This window comes from Babylonia areolata, chromosome 15 (assembly GCF_041734735.1).
Source record: "Babylonia areolata isolate BAREFJ2019XMU chromosome 15, ASM4173473v1, whole genome shotgun sequence".
Classification (NCBI taxonomy): domain Eukaryota; kingdom Metazoa; phylum Mollusca; class Gastropoda; order Neogastropoda; family Buccinidae; genus Babylonia; species Babylonia areolata.
The window spans coordinates 26,811,784-26,827,969 of record NC_134890.1 but is presented as its reverse complement, the minus strand read 5'-3'; the positions used below and the strand labels follow the sequence as shown (position 1 = coordinate 26,827,969).

At 45.7% G+C, this 16,186-nt stretch overlaps 1 protein-coding gene across 1 annotated transcript in view; it reads right to left on the bottom strand.

Annotated features, from left to right (window-relative positions):
• Positions 1-8,579, bottom strand: part of LOC143290316 (uncharacterized) — a 36,169-nt gene extending 27,590 nt beyond the window's left edge. Inside the window, exons 1-2 of the mRNA XM_076599670.1 lie at positions 8,435-8,579; positions 1,285-2,362 (exon numbers count right to left, since the gene is read on the bottom strand). Coding sequence (XP_076455785.1) covers positions 1,285-2,176 — 892 coding nt within the window. The 5' untranslated portion in view covers positions 2,177-2,362; positions 8,435-8,579. The remainder of the gene's footprint in view (positions 1-1,284; positions 2,363-8,434) is intronic.
• Between the last annotated feature and the right edge of the window lie 7,607 nt (positions 8,580-16,186).

Below are 16,186 nucleotides of genomic sequence, written 5' to 3'. Positions count from 1 at the left end.
AAAGAAAGGAATGAATGATTGAGAATGCACGAATTCATTTCCGATATAAAAAAAGTAAGACTTGCAAAATATCGCAAAACCGAAGCAATAGAATGAATAAATTGAAGAAATGAATGAATAAACAAATGAATAAATGCATACATGAAGAATCATATACATCAAATTAAATAAAATAAAAATAAAATAAAATAAAAAACCTGCAATGGCAGTTCAGGAAACGAACAAAAAAAAACCCTGGAAGATGGTTGGATCCACGTCTTAAGGCACGAGTTTCTTGTAAAGTAAAATACGACACAACACAACACAACACCTACACTATACTACACAACACAACACCAAAACCGACCAACAAAACAAAAGCAGTGACAGGTCATCACTTGGGCAGAACCAATGCCAGTACCCCCCTCTGTAAAATAACAACCAACCACCATCCTTGATCAATGCGTCTCAAGGCCTGACTAAGCGCGTTGGGTTACGCTGCTGGTCAGGCATCTGCTTGGCAGATGTGGTGTAGCGTATATGGTTTGTCCGAACGCAGTGACGCCTCCTTGAGCTACTGAAACTGAAACTGAAATGCGTCCGGCACAAGAACAATCTACTGTGCGTCGTTTCGGGGGAGGGCGGAACCTGCCTCCTGTCCGAGCGTCAACTTTCCTTTTTGTTTCTTCTTCTTCTTCTCCCTTTTTTTTTTTCTTCCTCCAACAATTAATGTTCATCAAATTGCATGTTTTTCGACGTGTAATGTATTGTACTAAGATGATTTCGATGATTATCTCACATACAGAATCCACACACTCACATCAGAGCAAACTAAATCTCAGACAACTGAAAACACATGTATAATGTTAAAATAGTCACTGAAATTGTCCATGAAAACCGATTATTCGGACAAAGAACTTAGTGTATTCGGAAGAATACTACTTTGAATACATTCAGATGTATTTACATGTATTAATCGAAAACTGACATGTTATATAGAAAACGGAAAAAAAACGAAAGAAAACAGAAGGGAAAAAATAGGCTTTTGTTTTTTTTGGCGAATGAAGAAGGCGTGTGAAAGCACAAAAAAAAGAAAGAAAAAAAAATGAAAAAGAAAAGAAAACACGTTCCGATGCTCCATGACCTGCATGCAACTGAGGTCACAAAAAAAAAAAAAAAAAAAAAAAAAAAAACACCACCACCACCATCACCAAGACCAGACCTTGGCCCTGACTGACTCAGAACTCACACACCACACACCACCACACACCACCACATACACCACACACCACCACATCCACCCACCTTGATGCGGCGATGCATGCTCCACCGGACTGTCCGGCGGGGGAGAGCGCGAGGAGGGGGTACTGGCCGACACGCGCTCCCCTTCTCCTACCGACAGGGTGGGGGAAGGCACCCCCTGACCCAAATAGCCCCCCGGTGAGCCTGACCCCCGGGCAAAAGTCTCCGGCGAGGAGGAGGAGGGAGGAAACAGGAGGGGGTGGCCAGTCTCTCGCCAGCACTCTGGACAGCGTCCTTCAGGAGTATCCCCCAGGCCGTGACGACACTCAACATGACCGCCATAGTTTCTTGGAAGTTCCGCGTGTCTTGCCGACGTGGGCGAGTGCATGCCGTACCTGAAATAATATCCTCCCGGGCCCGACTCTGTCGACGCTTTGTGCGGCGAGTGTTGTGGCGAGTGTTGTGGCGAACGGTGTGACAGTGCTGAGCCGTGCCGTGTCGTGTTGGTGTCTCTGTTTACACCGTTCCGTACTAAAGACATCGACACAGGTATTGCTGAACTGGTGCCACAACAGTCTGCGCCACCCTCAGACCGCTGTGACTGGAACGACGAGAAAGCTGACCCGCTGGAACGTCTCGACAAGATCGAAGAATCGATCTTGGAAAATGTGGACGCGGACAAATCTGTGGGGGAGGTGGTGATGGTGGTGTTGAGCAAGGAACGGGTTGAGTCACCGTCGTCCATTCCAAGCCCGCTCACTCGCGCTGGACTTGTTCTATCATCGCCGCCGCCGACGACGCCGCCACTACTTTCGCTCGTGTTAGTGACCCCAAGACCGCTGGCCACCTCGCTAGGAGACGGGTTTTCGTCGTCATCCTCATAGTCAGTGACATTGACGTCACTGTTGTGGTCCTCTTCCACAGAAACATGGGTGGTGACAGCCGCCCCAGACATGGGGACAAAGACTTGGGAGATAAACACACACACACAACTAAAAGTCTGAACGTTTTCTGAGGAAGCGTTGATGGAAACGTCGGGTGGGACTGAGCACAGTGATTAGTGGCCGTGTGGACGTGCTCAGTCTGTCGCTTTGCGCTGTGTGTGTTGGCGTTCACGCCTCATCACGGACACTGGCGACATCTGGGGAGAAAAGAAAAAAAAAAGGGGGGGGGTTGTGAGAGTTATGTGAAGCACGTGATACCCGTACTAATGTGTCCTTTCCCGTTTCTGCAGGTACAGCTTTCTGCACTGCAGTTATTACAAGTTTGATGGTTGTTAACTCGTTGCGTGTGTTTCCGTGAGTGGGTACAATTTGGGAGTGCTGGATAATCAATACACGCCTCTTAAAAAAAAATTTCTTTTGAAAGAAACATTTTAATATCTTTCATGTCATTGAAAATTGTGTGTGTGTGTGTGTGTGTGTGTGTGTGTGTGTGTGTGTGTGTGTGTGTGTGTGTTTGTTACGTAAATGCACGTGTGTGTGTGTGTGTGTGTGTGAGTGTGTGTGTGTGTGTGTGTGTGTGTGTGTGTGTGTGCGCGCGCGCGCGCGCGACAATTTTGCTATTGTCAAAAATGCCCATAAATCGTTAATTGAAGAACAACCGAAAATTTGTATAAATTTGATTGAAGAAAAAGTACATTTCGTGCCAACCAGATGTTTGAGTCACCTGAGTATCTATTTCAGTTCAGATGAAGCAGCCTTCAATGTCCATTCCACGAGAAACATGCGTTTCTCGCAACTGTGATGGAGCCAAATTGGAGATGAGTTTTCATTTCAAGCTGAGTGTCCAAAAATTTAATCATATCTGGAACATGCGTTGCCAGTTCCTTAAAAATTGCACAGGCTAAAGCCTCTTTTAAATTTTTGAAATATCACTTGGTGCGAACAGGGAGGAGAGTGTATCTGATTTCGGGACAATTCATAAAGCAATGCTTTACAGTTTACAGTGTGGGGTGATGGCCTATGGGTAACGCGCCCGCCTAGGAAGCGAGAGAATCTGAGCGCACTGGTTCGAATCCCGGCACAGTCGCCAGTATTTTCTCCCCCTCCACTGGACTTTGAGTGGTGGTCTGGACGCTAGTCATTCGGATGAGACATTAAACCGAGGTCCCGTGTACAGCATGCACTTAGCGCAGGTTAAAAGAACCCACGGCAACAAAAGGGTTGTACATGGCAAAATTCTGTAGAAAAATCCACTTCGATAGGAAAAATCAAAACAACCACAACGACAAAAAAAAAAAAAAAAAAAAAAAAAAAACTGCATGCAGAAAAAAGGTGGTGCTCTCAGTATAGCGACGCTCTCCCTGGGGAGAGCAGCCAGAACTTCACACAGAGAAATCTGTTGTGACACACACAAAAATACAATTAATACGATAATACTTCTTTTTTTTTTCAATTTCATTCGCGGAAAGCATGTATTTTTTTCTAGATTCTTGTGTGTGTGTGTGTGTGTGTGTGCTTGTGTTTGTGTGAGTGTGTGTGTGTGTGTGTGTGTGTGTGTGTGTGTGTGTGTGTGAGGTGTGTGAGGTGTATGTTTGTGTGTGTGTGTGTGTGTGCGTGCGTGTGTGTGCGTGTGTGTGTGTGCTTGTATGTGTGTGTGTGTGTGTGTGTGTGTGTGTGTGTGTGTGTGTGTGTGTGTGTGTGTGCGTGCGAAGAGTTGGCGAATGGGTCTGGATTGGGGAGAAGGAGAAGAAGCAAGATGCCTAACCTTAGCATGCAACCAACGCGGTGATCAGACCCATACAGCCCGCCATATGCTGGAGGAGGGAGAGACGGATTAGGGGAACACCGTGTACATACAAACGTTATACATGCATTTCCCATTCGTTTCTTCTGTGGGTCTATGGTATTTCCACACTCCTGGTTATTGTATTCCCATTCCATGTGCATGTGTGCGTGCCTGAAATCTGATTGAATGACACAGGAAACGAATGATAAGCGCCCAATGGCAGCCGTCGGTCGGCTCTACCCAGGTAGGCAGTCTGTTGTGCACATGACCCCGTGTTTGTAAAGCGCTTAGAGCTTGGTCTCCGATCGGGGATAGACGCTACATCAATGTGCATATCATTCATTCATTCCCATAGCTCTATGTCACTATACCGCTGTATTCTCATTCTGTTTTCCCACATACCATTGATCCTGCCATATCTAACCCACAACTCTTTAGTCCAACAGCTCTATGTTCCAATACATCATTGTTCTTGTCGTATTACCCCACAACTCTATTTCCACAACAGGTCTGTATTCCAACAGCTCTCTGTTCCAATATATCATTGTTCCTGTCATATTACCCAAACAGCTCTTCATTCCCACAACAGCACTATATTCCTATAGCTCTCTGTTCCAGTATTCCATTGTTCCTACAGTTCTATATTCCAATGTATCATCTTTCATACAACTCTCTGTTCCAATATAATTATTGTTCCTGCAGCTCTCTGTTCAAATGTCATTGTTCCCACAGCTCAATGTTCCAATATATCATTGTTCCTACATCTCTATGTTCCAATATATCATTGTTCCTACAGCTCCATGTTCCAATATATCATTGTTCCTACAGCTCCATGTTCCAATATATCATTGTTCCTACAGCTCTATGTTCCAATATAGCATTGTTCCTACAGCTCTATGTTCCAATATATCATTGTCCCTACAGCTCAATGTTCCAGCATATTATTGTCCCTACAGCTCCATGTTCCAGTATATTATTGTCCCTACAGCTCCATGTTCCAGTATATCATTGTCCCTACAGCTCAATGTTCCAATATAGCATTGTTCCTACAGCTCCATGTTCCAATATAGCATTGTTCCTACAGCTCCAAGTTCCAATATAGCATTGTCCCTACAGCTCCATGTTCCAATATATCACTGGTCATATGTTCCTATATATAATTGTTCCTACAACTCCATGTTCCAATATAGCATTGTTCCTACAGCTCCATGTTCCAATATAGCATATTCCTACAGCTCCATGTTCCAATATATCATTGTTCCTACAGCTCCATGTTCCAATATAGCATATTCCTACAGCTCCATGTTCCAATATATCATTGTTCCTACAGCTCTCTGTTCGCGTTATGTTGTCCAGCATGTCCACCTTCCCAATATGACTGGGAGGGTTTGCAGGCCCGCTTTCGTGGGGGACCTTTCGTCGCTTGCAGTGCGAGAAATAGGTCATATGACGTCATGGGCAGCCCACAACCCTAACTCGCCTTTCTGAGTTTGCACTGTCCTTGTTCGGACAACTTTTCGGCAGAGTTTACAAATAGATCAGTTCGAATACGTAATGGCAGTGATGTGACAAGAAACACGCTCAAAGTAAGCACAGAAGACTACAGCAAATAATGGGTGTAAATAATAAAACCAAATATCATCGTGTAAACTTGCAAAAATAGTCACCGAAATTGTTCCAAATCCTTTCGTAAGGACAGCGATTTCCATGACGAAACTTTTAGCCTTTCGGTGATCCGGAAAAGACCAGGACATGGAGACACGCATGCGCACGCGGTTCTCGCTGAAAATAACCAGTGAATCTCCACGAAAATTAGACAAATGTGGGTCACCAAACCATCCCTAGTTACTTCAGACTACATCTGTGCACAAACTAGTTTAAGATAAACAATTTTGTTTTCTGTTACATGGTTACTGATACAAAGATCAGAACGTAAACGCAGAATGGGCCGGAAATGGAGAACGGTGATTTTTTTTTTTTTTTTTTTTTTTTATAGACAGGAGTTAGGTGGAGCTGAGGTAAGAAGTAATCAGCTGATTTCACCTTTGCTTCATGCAGTTATAGTGTAGGAATTCGTGTCCAGTATGATACGTATGTCATACGTATGACAGTTCATGTCTGACTATGACCATCAGAACAGCAGAGCAGGCAGCTGCTGTCCCGACTATCTGGGCTAGATACTGTTCATAGTGGAGAGTGTCTTGCCCAAGTTACATCCCCACTCAGGGCTTCGGGACAGTCGGCGGCGCTGTGGTGATCCCCAAAGAACAACCACTGAGCCCTCCAAGGGTGCTGCACTACAAGTCCATGCAGTATTGCCTCCTAGTTTTGAGTCATATTCCTTCACACACACACACACACACACACACACACACACACACACACACACATACACACACACACACACAATCAGACACACACACACACACACACACACACACACACACACACACACACACACACAATCAGACAGACACACACAATCAGACACACAGACACACACACGCACACACACACAATCAGACACACACACACACACAATCAGACACACACACACACACACACACACACACACACAATCAGACTCACACACACAATCAGACACACACACACACACACACACACACACACACACACACACAACACACACACACACAACCAGACACCACACACACAACAGACACACACACACACACAATCAGACACACACACACACACACACACACACACACACACACACACGCACACACACAATCAGACACACACACACACACACACGCACACACACACAATCAGACACACACACACACACAATCACACACACACACACACACACACACACACACACACACACACACACAATCAGACAGACACATACACACACACACACACACACACACACACACACACACAATCAGACACACACACACACACACACAATCAGACACACACACACACACACACACACACACACACACACACACACACACACACCGAAAATGCAGTGGAGAAACCAGTGACCACACAGCTTTCAGTCTGCTGTTGCCCAAACCATAAGCTTTTCTCAGTTTCTGATAATAAAAGCCCAGCATTGTACAACTGGAAATTAACAAATAATGAGGCCAGGAGATGAAATGATTAACAAACAGTAAAGAGTGGTAACTCTCTGCATTCACAAGGTACGCAACTTCAAGTCAGTGCTGCTAACGCTACCGATTCAGCTAGGACACAGGTAAATAAAAGCTACATTGGAACAAACCCAGACACTTCCTGAGGATACCTTTTATTTACCTGTGTGCTAGCTGAGTCGGTAGCGTAAGCAGCACTGATTTGAAGTTGTGTACCTTGTGAACGGAGAGAGTTACCACTCTCTACTATTTGTTGATCATTGTACACCTGCATTTACATACACTGATCCTGGCTCTGCGTGAAGTTCTCCCCATGGGGAGGGAGGGTGGGGGAGGAGAGGAGACGGGTAGGGGTGATGGAACACGGATAGGGGATGGGGGTGGGTGGAGGTTGGGAGGGAGGAGGGGTGGAGCGGTGTGGTGGAGGGCTCTGTACATTTTGGCACGCTCTCCTTGTGGAGGGGAACCCCACCCCTACACCTCCCACCCCCTCTCCCCCCAACCCCCCACCCCCACACACACACCACCACCACCACCAACAACAACAATAGCAAAAACAATTACAACAAAACAACAACAAATAGTTGTAACCGAACATCCATAGCCCCCGCCCCCCATTCCCCCCCCCCCCCAGTCCCCTTCCCCCCATCCCATCATACTCAGCCATACTGAACCTCTCTGTATTCATACCACGAACATTCAGTATTCTTGCATATCCAGCTCATCTCTCGCTTACCCCATTCTGTAATCAGTGACCTTTGCTTCAAGGAATGAGGAAAAGAGAGAGAGAGGGGGCGGGGGGCGGAGGGGGGGGGGGCAGACAGACAGACAGACAGGAGAGTGAGAGACATCGAGATACAGAGGCAGGCAAAGAGATAGACAGCGGAAAAGAGACAGAGAGTGAGAAGAACAGAAGAGAGGTGAAGTAAAAAAAAAAAATTATAAAAAAAAGAATTAAAAAAAAATTTCGACCCAACTGATAATCACGGATCATTATTCTCTCAATTGGTATTACAGCTGGGAAACACACATTCTATTGCAACAACAATAACAACAACAAAATCACATTGTTATTGCAAAATGATACTTTTCTTTGTAATGCGAACTCCCCGCCCGCCACCCCCCCCCCCCCCCCCCACCCCCACCCCACCTCCACCCCCCTGGCCATTCACAGGTAATGTAAAAACTGTGCCCATAAGCTAACCAACAGCCTGAACGGGCCCTGTGTCCAGAATCCCAAATCGTTTAGCAATAATAATTAATACACAAAACAACAACAACAACAACAGCAAAGACACGGAACTGCACACAAGTTAAGTGACGGAGAGAAAAAAACAAAAAACAACTTCTCTTACTGAGCAGTCGTCGAGTCAGTGCTGTGTAGTAGTTGTGGGTCGTTGGGGTCTCCTGGACTCCGAGAGATGCTTGCCAGGACAGGACAAGAAACAGACAAGGGAAGAGACTAGGTAGTGCACTCCGTCGTGATGCCAGCAGCCAAGACCCGCGTCACGGCGAGTCAAGCACTGACTCTCTCTGCGGCCGACACCTTTCCACGACGTGTGAGCGTCCCTTGATGTTTGGGCTGTTGCCTGCTCTGTCAACCTTCTAAAGTGCCGCGAGAACTGTGTCGCACAGGCTACACGGGGAGGAAGGGAGGGGAGGGGAGGGTGGGGGGGAAGGGGGCGTGGCTACCGTCACCGGCGAAAGGGGGGGGCGGGGACTAAACTCTTGAGCGACCCCCCCGCCTGCGTCCCGAGCTGCTATTGGTTGACAGGCGAAACGCTTATGATGACTAAATGATTGGATTGTTCTTGAGGGGCGAGGTCTGTTCGACACCGCCTCCTAAAATGATAATGAGTTGGTGGGGAAGGAGGAGGGGGGGGGGGTGATGAATGTGTGTGTGGGGGGGGGGGGGGGGAGGGGGAGGGGGGGGGGGGGGGAGTACTCGTGCGTGGGCCAAAGCCTTGACTGTCCCTCGTTTCCAGCGTTTGAAGTTGACCGTCTCTGGACAACACGACTGTAAGCGACATACGAAGACACATTAATCCACAAAGTGATATCAATAATTCTTACCTACAGTACTGCCCACACACAAACAAAGCGGGCCGTAGCCGAGTGTTGGGTTGGGTTAAATGCCATTCTGTCAGAAACGCAAAAACGATCGGTAGCTGGAATCAAAAAGCAAAAGACTTAGCAGGCCTGACCGCAATTGATTTCAGTGAGGTGAAAGCCCGGGCTTTCGTGGTGTCAGTGGCCAGACTCACTGTGTGGATGCAGTGTAATTTCCTCCCCTGTGGTTTACAGGCTCTGGAAGCGTTTATGTTTTGCCAGACAGTCTGAGACTGAGTCTGAGGAGAGGGGTTGGGAGAGGGGGGTCACAATTTTGCTCAGTAATCGGTCTCTGATAGAACATAATAAGTATTCCTGTACCTGAATTATTTATCAGTTCCTCGTGCCAAAGCAGGAATTGGGAAGCAATATGTTGTGTCTAGGCTATAGCTTCAAGACAGATAGAGAGAGAGATAAAAAAAAAGAAAAAGAAAAAAAAAAGAAGAGTTTGTGATGAAGATAAAAACATTGCTTTGCAGCAGGTATGCTGTTCACAACGCTTTGCCCAAACCCACACATGTTATACTATGATTTTATAAGCACAGCGAAACATTTTTACTTTCCCTTCTTTTACTTGTAGCCTGTCCCTTTGTTTTGGGTCAAGGACACGTAGCTCAGAGAGCATGTCTATATATATATATATATATATATATATATATATATATATATATATATATATATATTTGATAGTCAGTCGTGTCCGACTATGACCATCAGAACAGCAGAGGAGGCAACTGCTGTTCCGACTATTTGGGCTAGAATTTGATTATAGTGGAGAGTGTCTTGCCCAAGTACATCCCCACTCTCTCGGCCAAGAGGGTTTCAGGACAGTCGGCGTTGGGCTGGTTCCCAAAGGCCAACTAGCCCACAAGGCTGCAGCGCTAAGAGCCAGTGCAAATTTGCCTCCTAGTTTGAGAGTCATAGTCCTTCACAAAAGACTAAGCTGTAAATGGTTTTAGCATGTCTAAAGTGGTCCTTAATGTTAGAGGGACTGTCGTCTTTTAGATGGACGTATATATGCTTTCACTCCAAAGACTTCTGCTTTTTTGTTCAACGGCAGGTGTGGTGTTGCGCATATGGATCAGTCCGCACGGTCTGACACCTTTCTGAAACTTCTCTCTCTCTCTCTCTCTCTCTCTCTCTCTCTCTCTCTCTCTCTCTCTGTGTGTGTGTGTGTGTGTGTGTGTGTGTGTGTGTGTGTGTGTGTGTATATATATATATATATATATATAGAGAGAGAGAGAGAGAGAGAGAGAGAGAGAGAGATGTGTGTGTGTGTGTGTGTGTGTGTGTGTGTGTGTGTGTGTGTGTGTGTGTGTAATACCATATTGTTTTCACTTCGTCATGTAGAATCTATACTCTGTTTCGGGAGTGGTTATATTCTGTCATAGAGTATATTTCCACTTTGTGAAATTTCGCACGTGTGATTGGTTGGAAGCCTTTCGTTATATTACAATTAAAAATAATTATAATAAAAATTAAAAAAAAATAAAAAAAAGCCCTTACATATACACCATCCGACTCGACAAAATTCTTCAAGAAGACAGTTTTATGATTTCCATTGAATTGAACGGACACCTTTCCATGCCACTCACTGTTCTTGTCTTTTTGCTGACTTTTATTTTCAAGCTGGTTGCTCCATTGCCACTGGCTGAATTGTAACACTGCTTGGAAAGAATAGAACCTTCTCAACAGGTACAAGGGAGAAATGACAACTTTTGTGTAAAAATACAGTGAAATCAGGTTGATACAACATTTGCACCCACGTTGCCCTCTTTTCAATCAATTTGATTCAAACACCCCACTGTTGGACGCCGTTCTTTCTCTGTCTCTGGACCTTGCATTTGGAATGTACTTCCTTTTTCGCTTCGTCAGGTCTCCGCACTCAGCTCTTTCAAGTCTGGCCTTAAAACCCACCTCCTCACAAGATTGTCTCCCTTCCCTACCGCTTCCTTGTCTTCAGTTTACTTCAGTTTTAGAGTTATGCATGCGTGTGAATGACTGGTGTGAAAGCGCTTTGATTTGTCTGTGCACAAGATTCAGTGCTATCTAAATACTATTATCATTATCATCATCATTATCATTATTATTATTATTATTATTATTATTATTACATCTCTCCACAACCATTCATATTGTATGAAAAAATGCGATGCGTTCGCCCGGAACAGACTCATTCAAATTTCATGTCACGAGAGGCAATCGATTGCAAACCCCATGCCTATGTCATAGTGGTGGAATGCACAGGCCTCAAGTGGTCTCAAGGTCTCAAGGTCTCAAGGCCTGACTAAGCGCGTTGGGTTACGCTGCTGGTCAGGCATCTGCTTGGCAGATGTGGTTTAGCGAATATGGATTTGTCCGAACGCAGTGACGCCTCCTTGAGCTACTGAAACTGAAACTGAAACAGGCCTGCTGCAAATCTTTGGCGATATCATGCGCACTTCAAATATCGTACCACGTATATACTTTAATACTCCTGCGATGCAGGCTTCTGCAAAACTCATGCTATTCGTTTACAGAGGTGTAATGTACTGCAAATCTTAGATCATGCTATATAGTGGTGCAGTTTACTGAAATCTTACATCACACACACAGTGGTGCAATATACAGGACATATGTGTAGAGAGCGGTCCAATATACTGCAAGTCTTAAAAAATCACGCGTTGCGGAAAAATGTATTGAATTCATCATACGATGCTCACTGTATAGTCTTATATCACGTAGGCTTTGATGGTGCAGTGTAGTACAAATCTTGCATCGCGAAGGCTGTGATGGTGTCATATATAATGTGAATTTTGTATTACTTATCGTAATGTGCATTGTACTGGAACGCTCTGCTGATACCAACAACATCGTGCTGTGCATTGTACTGGAACGCTCTGCTGATACCAACAACATCATAGTGTGCATTGTACTGGAACGCTCTGCTGATACCAACAACATCATAGTGTGCATTGTACTGGAACGCTCTGCTGATACCAACAACATCGTAATGTGCGTTGTACTGGAACGCTCTGCTGATACCAACAACATCGTAACGTGCATTGTACTGGAACGCTCTGCTGATACCAACAACATCGTAACGTGCATTGTACTGGAACGCTCTGCTGATACCAACAACATCGTGCTGTGCATTGTACTGGAACGCTCTGCTGATACCAACAACATCGTAACGTGCATTGTACTGGAACGCTCTGCTGATACCAACAACATCGTAACGTGCATTGTACTGGTAACGCTCTGCTGATACCAACAACATCGTAACGTGCATTGTACTGGAACGCTCTGCTGATACCAACAACATCGTAACGTGCATTGTACTGGTAACGCTCTGCTGATACCAACAACATCGTGCTGTGCATTGTACTGGAACGCTCCTCTGATACCAACAACATCATAGTGTGCATTGTACTGGAACGCTCTGCTGATACCAACAACATCGTAGTGTGCGTTGTACTGGAACGCTCTGCTGATACCAACAACATGGTAATGTGCGTTGTACTGGAACGCTCTGCTGATACCAACAACATCGTGGTGTGCGTTGTACTGGAACGCTCTGCTGATACCAACAACATCGTGCTGTGCATTGTATTGGAACGCTCTGCTGATACCAACAACATCGTAACGTGCATTGTACTGGAACGCTCTGCTGATACCAACAACATCATAGTGTGCATTGTACTGGACCGCTCTGCTGATACCAACAACATCATAGTGTGCATTGTACTGGAACGCTCTGCTGATACCAACAACATAGTGTGCATTGTACTGGAACGCTCTGCTGATACCAACAACATCGTACTGTGCATTGTACTGGTAACGCTCTGCTGATACCAACAACATCGTACTGTGCATTGTACTGGAACGCTCTGCTGATACCAACAACATCATAGTGTGCATTGTACTGGAACGCTCTGCTGATACCAACAACATCGTAGTGTGCATTGTACTGGAACGCTCTGCTGATACCAACAACATCGTGGTGTGCATTGAACTGGAACGCTCTGCTGATACCAACAACATCGTGGTGTGCATTGTACTGGAACGCTCTGCTGATACCAACAACATCGTACTGTGCGTTGTACTGGAACGCTCTGCTGATACCAACAACATCGTAATGTGCATTGTACTGGAACGCTCTGCTGATACCAACAACATCGTAGTGTGCATTGTACTGGAACGCTCTGCTGATACCAACAACATCGTAACGTGCATTGTACTGGAACGCTCTGCTGATACCAACAACATAATCAAAATCTGCCACCACTTGCGGCGCGAAGTTAAAAATGGAAATCCGACCAGAGGTATGGACCGACCTACAACGAGTGAGGTAACAGGGTTAATACTCGTGCAGCATTTGAGTGAGGTACCGAGTTTAATACTCGTGCAGCATTTGAGTGAGGTATCGGGGTTAATACTCGTGCAGCATTTGAGTGAGGTACCGGGGTTAATACTCGTGCAGCATTTGAGTGAGGTACCGGGGTTAATACTCGTGCAGCATTTGAGTGAGGTTCCGGGGTTAATACTCGTGCCGCATTTGAGTGAGGTACCGGGGTTAATACTCGTACCGCATTTGAGTGAGGTAACGGGGTTAATACTCGTACCGCATTTGAGTGAGGTAACGGGGTTAATACTCGTACCGCATTTGAGTGAGGTACCGGGGTTAATACTCGTACCGCATTTGAGTGAGGTAACGGGGTTAATACTCGTACCGCATTTGAGTGAGGTACCGGGGTTAATGCTCGTGCAGCATTTGAGTGAGGTACCGGGGTTAATACTCGTGCAGCATTTGAGTGAGGTACCGGGGTTAATACTCGTACCGCATTTGAGTGAGGTACCGGGGTTAATACTCGTACCGCATTTGAGTGAGGTACCGGGGTTAATACTCGTGCAGCATTTGAGTGAGGTACCGGGGTTAATACTCGTGCAGCATTTGAGTGAGGTACCGGGGTTAATACTCGTGCAGCATTTGAGTGAGGTACCGGGGTTAATACTCGTGCAGCATTTGAGTGAGGTACCGGGGTTAATACTCGTGCAGCATTTGAGTGAGGGTACGGGGTTAATACTCGTGCAGCATTTGAGTGAGGTAACGAGATTAACCCTTTCACCGCCAAGCTCGCATTTATGCACAGACGTGGTAGAGGACCCTTGTCACAGAAAGGTGACCATTCGTTGGTCTGTCATCCATGAACCTACTGCTCTTAATGTTCGGTGGTAGGATAGTGCCATATTTTCTATACATCGCAGGAGGAATCCCCAGCTATTCTTAGCCACTGTCTTTTCTGTGCTTATACCACAAGGGAATTGTGTGCTCCAAATTGACTGGCGGTGAAAGTGTTAATACTCGTGCAGCATTTGGCGCATTTAGATCAAAACGAACAGACAGATAGATATATAGATAAGCAGATGAACATATAAACAAATAAACAAATACAGAACAAATAACTTAATCAATAAAAAAGGAAATGAATATCTGAAATCATTGATTGTCAACAGACAGAAACGACCCTTGGAGGATTATCTTCACACACACACACACACACACACACACACACACACACACACACACACACACACACACACACACAGAGAGAGAGAGAGAGAGAGAGAGAGAGAGAGAGAGAGAGAGAGAGCTCAGAACTCAGTACCCTTTTAATATCAATAGCTTAACAGCCCTAATGACATGGGGGTACAATCACAACAACAACAGAGTATTAAACAAAAACAAAAAAAGATGAAAACGACAAATGGAACATACAATAGATGAAAATCAATTGATACATTTTTTTTTTTTTTTTTTTTTTTTTTTTTTTTTTTTTTTTTTTGCTGCCCCATCATCTGCACCGTTTCAGTGGCATTACTCCCACGCCGCTCATTTAGATTCCCCCATACACGGCCACACCCGGGTTCGTCCTTCGCAGTTCCAGCGTCGGCAGTCCACAGGGAACCATCGATGTTAGGTCGCCAGGAGGCCACACACCAGAAGAGACCCTGCACTGCTGCTGAGTCACTTCGGTGGTGTTCAGTGGTGCCTGTTCTGATTTAACGTACTTAGGACACCACCTACTAAGCCCCCTACTAACGACAATAATGGCTTAGTCGCGGAGCCAGACTGAGTGAGCGTCCCTCCCAGAGTGAAGACCGCCACCACGTCCCTCAAACAACAGCCCACCATGAATCTGCCGACACTGACGACATTGACAGGACTCACCCCAAGCACGGAAGTGGAGGGGTATCGAAACTGAGGTCACCATGAGAGCAGGGCATGAAAGGCCACAGACTTTGAGACTATTTTGTTTATATTGATGACGATGAAGGAGGAGGAGGATGACGATGATGATGACGATGTTGCTATGGAGGTCCATTTTGGTTTGGGACTGCGTGACAAGGCTGTACTCTACGCTTCCTGTCATAATGATATCCCGGTGTTAACCAGGCCCGAGAGATACAGGCACTTGCAGTGTTGGTCAGGTAATTTGAGCAACACACCCAAAGACGCATCCTTGAAGTGGATGACACTCGACTGTGTGGTCCCAGTCTCCCCATTTAAGCCCACAGCACACTCAACTCTGGGTAGGAGCCGGCCACGGGCCGAAAAACCCACCTCCGCTGGGATTCGAACCCGCGTCCTCCCAGCCGTCAGTCCGCGACGCTAACCACTTCGCCACGGCGGCTGGTAATTGATACATAATTTTGTACCATCCATTTTACATTTGTGATGAGAGGAGATCACCATGTATGATTATAATTATCTGTAGAAGAGGACAAGAAGGTTTCATACACAGCAATCTACACAACTTCATTTTCTTTTTGAACGACAGTGAGTGAGTTTATAATTTTTCTTCGAAGGTTATATGCTTCGGAGACGGGCGCAATAGCCGAGTGGTTAAAGCGTTGGACTGTCAATCTGGTGGTCCCGGGTTCGAATCACGGTGACGGCGCCTGGTGGGTAAAGGGTGGAGATTTTTACGATCTCCCAGGTCAACATATGTGCAGAC